We start from the raw sequence: 11,870 nt of genomic DNA, 5'->3' as shown, positions 1-11,870 counted from the left end.
CGTCTGGACTGTGAGTGTCTAGAGACTCTGGATCCGAAGCGGGTGGGGTGGGGGCAGAGATCCCGCAACCCCTCCGCCCCCCCGCTACCTCCACCTTCACCCCCAGAGAGGGGAAGAAAGCTGTTCTCTTGAATTTGCTACAACTCCCCCCAACCCCCCAGGGGGCTGGGGGAGAGGGGAATCGGATTACAGGGTTTTTGGGGAGGGGGGCGCAGGGGGAGGGTCTATCTTTCTATCTTGCTTTCTTCACCCCCTCCCCAGTTCTTTGTTCCCCCTCCCCACACCACACACCCCCTCCTCTCCCTTCCCCTCCCCTTCCATCTCTCCCTCTCTCCCTCTCTCTCTCTCTCTCTCTCTCTCTCTCTCTCTCTCTCTCTCTCTCTCTCTCTCTCTCTCTCTCTCCTCTCTCCCTCTCTCCCTCTCTCCCTCTCTCCCTCTCTCCCTCTCCCTCTCCCTCTCTCTCTCTCTTCCCCCCCCTTTCTCCCCCTCTCTCTCCCTCTCTCCCTCTCTCTCAGCTTTTGTTTCGCCATGCCTAGTCTAGTGGTATCTGGAATAATGGAAAGAAATGGGGGATTTGGGGAACTGGGATGTTTCGGAGGGAGCGCGAAGGACCGAGGTCTCCTGGAAGACGAGCGGGCCCTCCAGCTCGCCCTGGATCAACTCTGCCTCCTTGGTTTGGGGGAGCCCCCCGCCCCCACGGCGGGTGAGGACGGGGGAGGTGGGGGGGGCAACGCCCCCGCCCCGCCAACTGCCCCCCCTCAGCCTGCCCCGCCGCCACCACCTCCGGCGCCCCCGGCAGCCCCGCCGGCGGCCCCCCCGGCCCAGCCGCCGCAGCCACCGACGGCCCCTAAAGGGGCAGGCGATGCCAAGCTCTGCGCCCTGTACAAAGAGGCCGAGCTGCGGCTCAAGAGTAGCAGCAACACCACGGAGTGTGTCCCCGTGCCCACATCGGAACACGTGGCGGAGATCGTGGGCAGACAAGGTAAGTGGGGGAAAGGGGGGAGGCACCGGGACCCTGGCATCCCCGCCTGCTCCCCTCCCGCCCATTCCAGCATCCTCCTTCTCCCGGGCCAGGAAAAGTTCATTCCCCCCTCACCAGTCCCTAGCTCCATGCCTTCACCACAAAGGGGGACCCGCCTCCGCCCCCAATTTCTAAGTGACATAAAGTTCCCTTCTGATCCCCACTGGGATCGTTCCGGGGCACCCCCTAGATTCTCCCCTAAGACAAAGAAATACTAACAGCGAGGGAGTGGGGTTTAGTGGTCTTGCAACCCAGACTAGATTCTCAGAGGGGGTGTCCCTTCTGAGCTGCAAAAGCTAGAGGAATGTGGGGATAGGCACTCCTTTGCACCTACTCCCCCTTGGCAAGTGGGCGGGGATTAGAGGAGGGGTGCCCTGCAATCGCTCTGGCCCCCTGAGTTACATACTTTTGGGGGAGATAGAGCCTGGGAAGCTGGGACTGGGTGTCTCTTTGTTGGACTGAGTGTTGGAATGGAAGGGGGTGTGGCTGGGGGGGAAGGGCTGGAACCTGGGGGAGGGGCAGTAGAAGGGTGTGTGGGGGTGCATAGACTATAGGAGGTGGGGGCTTCAGATCACCTCTCCACCAAAGTTCGGAGGCTGGGCTGGGGGTGGCATGGGGTGGGGGCTCCCCCTAAGGAGGTCCTGGGCCTTGGATCCTGGTCCTGTCCCCCCACCCCTCCTCCCTCTCCTTCTCTTGCTCTAGCTTTTGTTCTGGGTTGGCAAGCCCAGGGGTGACAGGAGGAGCCTGAGGAGTGGGTTTGCCGCGGGTGGAGTGAGAAAATGGGGGTTCTGGGAAGCGGGAGCTAGAGACCGATGTCTGGAGAGATTGGGCTCGGGGGAGGAGTTGAACCTGAGCTGGGGGGTCGATTTGCAGAATCAGCCTAGTGTTGTGTGTCTACCACACCCTCCTCTCTAGCATCCCTAAGCTGAGAGTCGGGAGGTAGGAAGAGTCCCAGAATGAGCAAACAGGGGTCTTGGGGGATCCTTCCTTCTGCAGGTTTTCCTCTGGGAGGGAGGGGGTGGATCTGGAAATTGCAAAGGGACTTGGGTGGGAGAGGGGGAAGGAGAGGAGGTGGGGCTATCCCAAGTCTTGGAAACAATAGAGGGGTAAGATTCTGACTGGGAGCTGGGTGGGGGGTGGCAAAAGCACTGGAGTCCTGGTTAGTCCTTATTTTCAAAACTCCACCCTTGGAGCATGAAGGCTTAAGGGAGAAATTTGTGATGGAGAACTAAGTGGAAGTCTGAAGTCTCTTTTCTTCCCACCCTTCCCAGATCAGGTGCTATCTCTTTGAGAATGCTGGTTTAGAAAGTTGAATTTTCTGTTGTGTTCACAACAGAGAAATCCTGAGAAGTGGGACTGTAGAATTGAGAGGCTGACACATTTTCTCAGAGAGGGGGAATTTTGAGAAGCTCCCCAGTCTGGCTGGATCCCCCTGAGATTTTTTTTTTCTCTGCCTCTGCTTCTGTATCATATGAACCAATCCTCAAGTTGGACTAGGAAAAAGTCCCCAGTTCTGAAAGCATAGGGGATTCACTCAGCTCCCTGGCAGTCAGAAAGTCTTCCCGTCAGTCTAACCTTCCTCCCTCCTGCTGTAGCACAATCCCTTCCTGTCTGTCTTGAAGCCAAAGTGAGCCTTCATATCCAAAGAATCTTCTTCATGTGATGTCTCCTTTCATCTTCTCTTTTTAGCTCCTCCCTTCACTCCACCCCCACCCACCTTCGACAGCTTCCTAACCTCAGGATCTCTACCTCTTGTTCCTAGATCCTTGCTTCTCCTTTTCCCCCTATGCCCCTTTGTAAGGTATCCAATCACACTTAAGTTCTATGTCCCAAACTTGTATACAGGTGTTCCTTCAGAGATCATTGCAGCCATCTGAGCAGAGGTGCTGAGGAAGGAAACCCCTCACCATTCCCCAAGTCTTCCTGCATGCAGATTAAATAACTACAGATATTAAAGTAGAAGGGATGAGAAGCTCAGTAGCTAGTAGGTAGAGAGGATAAAGAAGACTATTTCCTAGTCTTTTTAGTTAAACTACCTTGTGGGAGGAGGCTTTCTGGAGTAGGACACTGGGAAACAGAAGAACTGTGAATTAGGGCCGTGGGAGAACCAGTAAATTGGGAGGTAATCAATGACCTTGATCTGGAAGTATTAGTTGAAGAAAGTCAAGTCAAGAAGTATTTATTAAATGGCTTCTATGTGCCAGGTACTGTGCTAAGCTCTGGGGAATACAAAGAAAGGTAAAAGATAGTCTCTACTCTCAAGGAGCTCCCAGATTAATGGGGGAGACAAGATGTAAACAACCATGTCCAAACAAACTATAGACAAGGGTAGATTGTAGTAATCTCAGAGGGGAGGGCCTAGTATTAAGGAGAATTTGGAAAGTCTTCTGGCAGGAGATGAGAGTTTAGCTGGGACCTGAAGGAAGCTAGGGAAGGTAGGAGGTAGAGATTAGGAGGGAGACAATTGAAAGCATGGGGGACAGCCAGTGAAAATGGGAACTAGCCAGTGAAAAGTCAGGGAAAGTCAAGGTAGTAGAGAAAGGATTCATAGGGTCTATTTGTGCTTCCTGAAGTACAGAAGATAGGGTGCACTGATGTGGGGGAAATTTTGTATGTGTTTTGAAATGTGATGTGTTTGCATTGGGATGGGGGAGAATGTGAATGTGTCTAAAGTGTGGATGTTGTGTGTGACAGGAGTGTCTATGACAGTGTCTTTTGGCTTTATCTTAGACACATAGTTGATTACTGTGGGTTGTTTAAACATATGTATTTTGTATGTATATGTGTCCGGGGGGGATCAGAGTGTGAATTTTGTGTCTGTATACATATATGTTTGTGTATGTGTCAGTGTATAGTGTGTGTGTGTAGCTTGCCAATGGTAGTGAACTGTATGTGATTTGTGTAGGGGACTACAAAACATCCCTTTCTGAGATGTTCATATCAAGTGTCCTGTTTGTTCACTGTGTGTCCATATCTCCTCCTTAGGAGGAGGTGATTCACATGGAGAAAAGAGGAGATAAGAGATTCTCTAATCCTCCAGTGGGGGTCAGGGGTGGGTCTTCAATTTAGGTGCCTACCCCTACACACACACACACACACACACACACACACACACACACACACACACTTCCTTTCCATCTCGCTCTTTGTGTCTTTATCTCCTTCTTTCTCTTGTTCTCTGTGTTTTGCACCCAACTTCCCAGCTATACACTTCTCATCTAACCCCCAACCCCAAAGCTGGTGAAGAGTTGTAGGGAGGACTCATCCATCTTGCTTTACCCCTACCACATATACACATATCTTGGCCCCTGCTCTCCCCTCATCTTTCTTCATGGGGGAGGGGGATAGTGGACCGAAATTGTAGGCCCAAGATAACATCTTTTATCACTTCTCCCGCTCTTCTGTAACTAGAAGGGCTACACATAAGGACCTAAAGGGCCACTTGTGGCCTTGAAGCCACAGGTTCCCTACCCCTGTCTTTATTTTTCCTGGGTCTGTTTATTTCTGCAAACTCCGTATGGATTTGGGAATATGCAGGGGGCAAGGCTAAATTGGAACGTAAGTGACTGGAGTGAAGAGTAGACAAAGATCAGTGGGGGGAGATAGTGAGTACATTGGGGGAATCTGAGTGGATTGCAAGAGGGTCTTTCATTGGATTAGAAATCAGTGAATAGATTGGGGCATCAGTGAGTAGATATAGGAGGTTAATAGGTTTTTAAAGGCTCATTGAACAGGTTTGGGAAGATATCAGGTGGATTGGAAGATCAGCAAGTAGACTGGGGGTCAGTAGGTAGTAAGTAGATGGGAAAATTAGGTAGATTAGAGGCTCAGTGAGTGGTCTGGAGGGGTACTGGGTAGATTGGGTGCCAGTAGGTGAACTGATTGGGAAGTCATGAGTATTTTAGGGGTTAATGAATAGATTGGAAGCAGATATGTAATGAGATTTGTGGTTTGAGTAGATTTGAAATCAGTGAGTATTTGGGGGGAATCATCAAATAGACTGCGGTTCAATAGGTAGATTGGGGATCCATTGTGCAAATTGAAGGATCAGTGAGTACTCACCAAGGCTCAACGAGTAGGCTTGGGTGGATTAGTGGATGGATTATGAGAGAGGTCAGTGTGGAAATTTTAGGTCCAGTGGGCCTGTGAGTAATTTGAGAAGACAGTGAATATATTAGGAAAGTTATTAGGAAAATAAGGGGTCAGTGGGTGGTTTAGAAAGGTCATTGAATGAACTTAGGGGGTCGTTGGTTAGGTGAAGGTTAATTACTGGATTGGGAAGATCAATGGATTTAGGGTCAATTGTTGGATTTGGGAAAGAGTAAATAGATTGGGGGTCATTTAATGGATTATGAGAGACTATGGATGTATTGGGGACAAATGAAACTATCAAGGCGTCACTACTCACTGAGTGGTCTATTCTTGGCCCAGATTAATCCTAACTTTCTGTCTTAATGACGTCCCCTATATTTCTTTTCTACTCTCTTTTTCCTTTTCCCTTAGGCTGCAAGATCAAGGCCCTACGAGCAAAGACCAACACCTACATCAAAACACCTGTTCGAGGTGAAGAGCCAGTATTTATGGTGACAGGACGCCGGGAGGACGTGGCCACTGCCCGTCGGGAGATCATTTCAGCAGCTGAGCACTTCTCCATGATCCGGGCCTCTCGGAATAAGTCAGGCGCTGCCTTTGGAGTAGCACCAGCTCTCCCTGGCCAGGTCACTATTCGGGTTCGAGTACCGTATCGTGTGGTGGGGTTAGTGGTAGGGCCCAAGGGGGCCACCATCAAGCGGATCCAGCAGCAGACTAACACCTACATCATCACACCCAGCCGGGACCGAGACCCCGTCTTTGAAATCACCGGTGCACCAGGCAATGTGGAACGGGCACGAGAGGAGATTGAGACCCATATTGCCGTCCGCACTGGCAAGATTCTTGAGTACAACAATGAGAATGACTTTCTGTCAGGTAGCCCTGACCCTGCTCTGGAGAGCCGCTATTCCGAGGCCTGGAGAGTGCATCCACCAGGGTGCAAACCTCTCTCTGCCTTCCGACAGAACAGCCTTGGTTGTATTGGAGAATGTGGTGTTGAGTCAGGATTCGAGGCGCCACGGCTTGGGGAACAAGGAGGTGACTTTAGCTATGGTGGCTACCTCTTCCCTGGCTATGGAGTTGGCAAGCAAGATGTGTACTATAGTGTGGCTGAGACTAGTCCTCCACTCTGGGCTGGCCAGGAGAATGCCACCCCCACCTCCGTCCTTTTTTCCTCTGCCTCCTCATCTTCATCTTCTTCAGCCAAGGCCCGGGCTGGTCCCCCAGGGTCACACCGTTCACCAGCCCCAGCATCAGCATCGTCAGCCGTCCCCGAGCTGGCTGGGCTTCCAAGGCGACCACCTGGGGAACCCCTCCAGGGCTTCTCCAAACTTGGGGGTGGTGGACTGAGGAGCCCAGCTGGAGCAGGGGGTGGGCGGGATTGTATGGTGTGCTTCGAGAGTGAGGTCACAGCAGCCCTGGTCCCCTGTGGACACAACCTCTTCTGCATGGAGTGTGCTGTACGAATCTGCGAGAGAACCGATCCTGAGTGTCCTGTTTGTCACATCACAGCCACACAAGCCATCCGAATATTCTCCTAAATACTCCTCCCCGGTTTTGGCTTCCCTCCCTGCTTTGGACTGTTTTTCACCAGGGTCCTTTAGAAATTGGCAATCTTGTGGGGGGCAGGGTGTTTAAAGATCCCTGCTTTGGGATTTGGGAGAAGGAAGTCCTACAGAGCAGGGTAGGATGTGGGTCTTTATGCCCTCCCAATGGTCTCATGTTGGGGAGATGAGGGAGGGGCAGACTGGGAATGAATGACATTCCCTTTGAGAGTTACAACTCTGATACCTCAATAGACCCTCAAATCTGGAAGCAGCTAAGAGAACCTTTTATATTTTGCAAGGGGGCAAGAGTTTTCGCCCCATCTCATCACCCCAACCCCTCTCTTCACTAAGCCACCCTTTCCCTTTCCTCAGTGATTGTTGGGAAGACAGGGAATGAGAAGTAAAGACACCATCTGGAAGGGCTACTAAACACCTACAGCCCAGAATGCTTTAATTCCCCTAACCCATAATTCCTGACCTCCAGCCTCTGACCTCTTAATCTACCCTAACCCTTGTCACCTTTTCCCACCCCAAGCTCCCAAAAGACACACATATGTTTAGGGAATCTCCTGGGCTTTCCCTACTATCCTACTTTGGATGAACTTTGTTTTGGGGGAGGGCAAAAGGGGAAACTTGTCATGGGGAGTTCCATCTCTCCCCTCCTCTTCTCTCCACTACAGTAGTTTTAGAAGATTGTTGCGGAGAGAAGAATAATGAGGGGCTAGGGTTTGGGAATTAAAGTATCCCCTACAATAAGCACTGAGTTAGAGGAACAAGGGGGGATGTTCTCTGTCTCTCCTCACTCTTACTTTTCATATATTTGTCTTTTTCTCTCTAGCCTCTATACCTCCACTGTTTCTCCTGCCACTCTTCATTTCTGCTCTTCTTCTGTATGCTTCCATCTACCCTTGTCACTCTCTCCTCTCTGTCTCACTCTTTCTCTCCTGTCTCTTTCATCTCCTTTTCTTCTGTCTCCTATCATCTCTCTCCTCCCCTCCCCTTTCCTTTCCTCTAGTTAAGCGCAGCTTTTGGGAAGCCATGTTCCTCTGGAGGGAGTTGGGGTGGGGGGAGGGGGTGCACCTCAATGACCCTTTCACATTCACTAGATCTCAACAACTGCTTTCCATTCCCACCCCCACCCCTGCCACTACTCAGAGCCTCCACCTCCCTCCACTCCTACAAAGGAAACTCTCTGAATGCCCAAGAGAAACTAACCCTTCTCTCTTCGGCATCACCAGGCATCTGAGGGACATTAGGGGGAGGCACCTCCACTCCTTGACCATCTGTTGGCATTAAATTTGTGTATCTGTTGTGATGGGGAGATGTTCATCTGAAGGGAATGATTGGTTGGCAGTGGCCTAGATGGAGGAAGGAATGAAAGCTGATGCCCCCATAGCTGGGGATCCTAATTGTTCTGTGACCTGGCAGGGGCAGGAAACTGTATGGAAGGAGACACAGTGAGAACCCTACCCAGTTGTGGGGATAAATGCTCCTGACATTTTTCTATCTTCATTCACTGTGCTGAGCTCAAAGTCGTCCGTCCAACAGTTTGAGTGTGGGAAGGTGACTTGAAGAGGGAGCCATGTAGGATGTTGGGGAGGGAACCTCCCACTGGGAGCTGTTCTGAGGATTATCTGATTGGGAGAGAGGATTTGATACATCACCTTTTCCCCTCCCTCATTGCCCACATCAGGGCTGCTGTTGACCTCTTGACACTCCCCTGGTTCTGCTGGCCAGGCTGGGGAAGGGGCAGGAGGGTGAGAGTCCTAGGTTAACCTAGGGACCCTTGTATATAATGGGGTGGGACTATTGAGTAATCTCTAAGCACTTAGAGAGAATGTGAATCCCATTCTTCCTGCTTTGTAAGGAGGTGGAGAGATAGGGAGGCAGGGAGAAACTCCTTTCTCCCCTTCCCCCTGTCATGAATGAACTAATCTTCTTCCTCCTTTCCCCTTTCCTTCCTCAAGTCAGGGAAGGGAAAGGAATATGATATATAAAAAAAAAATCCATACTGTGATAACTTCCATCCTTCTCATTGTCATGAGCCATCCCAAGATGCGTCTGTACAATAGCAACCAAAACCAAATTGGGACCCTCCGTTGTCGGGGGGTGGGGTTTGGGAGGGTGGGGTGGGAAGAAGGGCTGTCTGTCTCCACCCCTTGCTCCCTTCCATTCCTTATCCCATAAAGGCAGAAGACTGTTAATCTACAGAGCTCAGAAAAACCCAATCCAGCCCCCCTACTTCTCGAGCTAAACCCTAGAAACAAACTTAAACAGAGAGCGAGACAAAACAGTAGAGGCGGGAGAGCAAGTGAGAGAGGTGTCCAATACAGAGGAGAAAACAAAAATAGCAAAAAAAAGAAAAGCAGTTCTTTATAATTTAATATTCTATTTTAATAAAGGCGTTTATTACCATATAAATGTAGCAGAGAACCTGGGCTAATATGGAAAAAAAGACTTTTTATTAGGTAATTTATTATATGAGAAGGATATTTTATTTTATGATAAAGTGATCCTTAAAAAAATAAAAAAACTTTAGAAGGTTTAGAATATATGTAGGGAGAGAAGAAAAAAAATAATACATTTGTATTCAGAGTTAAAGCTTAAAAAGTGTTTTTAATATATGTTTGGGTTTATGTTCCTTTTTCTTTTCCCCATTTTTTTCAGGGGGTGGGGTATGTCATTTGGTTTTCCAGAGAGTGTTTTAGAGGTGTTTAAAGCAGGCCTGACCCCTCCCAGAATGTGGGAGAGAGGAGGCAGGGGAGAAAGTTAGGTTGAGGAATTAATCCTGTCTCCTTGACCATTCTTCTGGGAGAGTCACCCATTGGTGCAGGTGATTCAGTTTCATTCAGTGGGCTCTCCCAGCCCCATACCTCCCCCAACCCCCTTATTGGGGCTAGCCAGGCTGAGCCAGACGAAGTAGGGGATGAACAAGAAATAGAGAATGAGAGGATGGGGAACTCTTCAGTGTACCCCCACACTCTGACCAGGGGGTTATGGGAACAATGCAGGAAAGGAGGGGATCCCAGCTGAGGGGGGGGAACCCTGAGTGAGGGAGAAGGGTGAGAAGATTCAAGAGAAATAGACTTTTTTTTTAACCAAAAAAAAATGAGAGAAGAAAGAGAAGCTGAGGGGTTTAAAAGAAAGAATTACTACAAAATAATAATAATTATTAATAATTCAAATTTATTTCATATAATCCTAGAGAAAAGAGAGAGAGAGAGAATTACTAGTTACTGAGTAGATGATATACAGATAGCTTAAAGTTTAGTAGCATTGAGGACCTCTGGGTCCAGTAGAATGTATAAAAGACGTAAAGAAAAGGAAAATAGAGAAGGAGGGAGAGGTGGCCACGTCTACCCTGAGTCCCTCCCATCTTCAGATACCCAGTGAGGGCAGTTTCCTGGCTAGACTTAGGACTTTGGGGGGGGAAGGGGGAGGGGAAGGGAGGGAGTTAATTCTGAAAATTCCTGTTTTCCATTTGCAGGGTAAATTGGGGTTTGGGGGTTAAGGAGGTTTTGGAGGCTCCTTGGAAGGATAGAAACTGATCTTGGAACTGGATGAGGAGCACAGGGGAGGCAATTCTTTAGTTTTTCCTTCACTCTTTTAGTCCCCCCCCCCCAAACTATGTAGGGACCATTGGGTCCTGCTCTCTGTTCCCACATCTGGCAGGCCATTACATTAGCCCATTCCAAAGGGATCTCTCTTTTCCTTGATCTTGGAAGAAGAGAAAATGCTGCCCAAATCCATTTAGTGCTGGCATCTCTCAACTTCTAATGTGAGAAGTCCTTTTGAAAGTTTGACCTCCATCCCACTTGCTTTAAGTTTAGACCCTTTCCTCAGTATCTCACCATCTCCCCCTGCCCTCCCACACCTATCTGTCCATCACAGTCCCAAAGGTTCCACTTCAGGGCCTGGTAGGTCATCTCCAACCCCACCTTCATCTTCTTGTGAGATTCAAGGAACTGCAAAGTTCCATTGGGTCTGGAATGCCCTTCCCCCTCAGATCTCTCCCTACCCACACCCTTTAAAATAAACCAATACTGCAATAAGAGGAATGGATGTTAAATTTTTAGGAAGGACTTCCGGTTGGGTATTAGGATTAAGGTCTTTCCATCCCTGACGACACCCTAAATGGGCTGAACTAAAGCCAAGTGGTCCAGAAGCAAGTGAAGGACAATAATACCTCCAGAAGGCCTCTGCCACCCTCCTCTGGTTCAGCTATATCCATGAACTTTAGGTTGGGGTGTCAGAGGAATGAGCCAGCTGGGGAAAGCAAATCTTGCTTCCTTAATCTCTAAAGTACCTTCTCACCCCACCTTCCAAAACAGGGGCCCTGGTTCATTTAACCCCTTGAGGCTTGCATCAAGGAGGAAACTGATTCCTTTAGTACTTGCCTCCCTTCAACCCCTAATCAAATCAGGCCCCTTCCCTCCCTTCCTCCTCCACCACAGGGGGAATTCTTCTCTGGATGGGGTTAGGTGAAGGAGTAGCCCTCTCCCTCCTTGTGCCCTGAGAGGGAAGGGAGAGATGCTGGGTTGCTCCTCACTGCCCAGATTCACACATCCCCATCCCCACCTTCCCATTTAGTCCATCTTTTCCACCAGGAACAGATTTCCCATCCACTCTGCTGTTTGTCCTGGGAACCCCCAACAGTATGGGATGGTAGGGTTTTTACTCCCAGGACAGGGGGAGGGGGTGTCTTCCCACTGTAGAATGTAGAAGTAGGATTGTGGTCAGACTTAATTTGAGGCATCTAGGGAAGACAAGACGAATTCGAATTTGCGAAGGAAGAAGGAAACTAAATAGGGGCAAAAAACCAGCCTATGAATAATGGAGTCAGGACGATGTTGCACAAAATGCAGAGAAACCAAGAAAGGGGGTGGGGAGTTAGTGTGTTAAATGTGCTATTAAGAACTTAATTTTATTAAAATTATTATTACTTAAAGACCCTGCCTCTTTTCTGCTCCAGCAGGTGTGTGTGTGTGTTTTAGTGGGAAGGGCAGGGAGAACGATTTGAGGAGTGGGTTCTGGGTACATTTTAGTTTGGGGACTCCTTGCATACCAGTGGGAGTTTGGTCTCTGTTTCTCTGTCTGTCTCTGTCTCTGTGTGTGTCTCTCTCTTGGCCCTTGCCCTGTCTTCATGACTCTGCCTCTCCTTTGGATTTCCAAGTACTTAATCACCCTAACCTGCTTCCTTCCTTCCCCCA

At 49.4% G+C, this 11,870-nt stretch overlaps 1 protein-coding gene across 1 annotated transcript; it reads left to right on the top strand.

Moving 5' to 3' along the window:
• Positions 1-4: 4 nt before the first annotated feature.
• MEX3A (mex-3 RNA binding family member A) lies at positions 5-10,079 on the top strand. Its single transcript, XM_020991550.2, has 2 exons — positions 5-982; positions 5,525-10,079. Exons 1-2 carry the CDS (start codon positions 529-531, stop codon positions 6,652-6,654), a joined length of 1,584 nt encoding a protein of 527 aa, XP_020847209.1. The 5' UTR covers positions 5-528; the 3' UTR covers positions 6,655-10,079.
• Positions 10,080-11,870: the final 1,791 nt, after the last annotated feature.

Source organism: Phascolarctos cinereus, unplaced genomic scaffold (assembly GCF_003287225.1).
Source record: "Phascolarctos cinereus isolate Bilbo 61053 unplaced genomic scaffold, phaCin_HiC Scaffold_5;HRSCAF=322, whole genome shotgun sequence".
NCBI classification, from domain to species: Eukaryota; Metazoa; Chordata; class Mammalia; order Diprotodontia; family Phascolarctidae; genus Phascolarctos; species Phascolarctos cinereus.
Note: the sequence above shows the minus strand (reverse complement) of the source record. Positions and strands in the feature narration are given on the sequence as shown.

What these genes read in the sequence shown, in the direction of transcription:
- MEX3A (XM_020991550.2), top strand. Translation starts at nt 529, where the DNA reads ATGCCTAGTCTAGTGGTATCTGGAATAATGGAAAGAAATGGGGGATTT. An exon ending in GGAGATCGTGGGCAGACAAG is followed by an intron (nt 983 to 5,524) that starts GTAAGTGGGGGA and finishes CTTTTCCCTTAG; the next exon opens with GCTGCAAGATCAAGGCCCTA.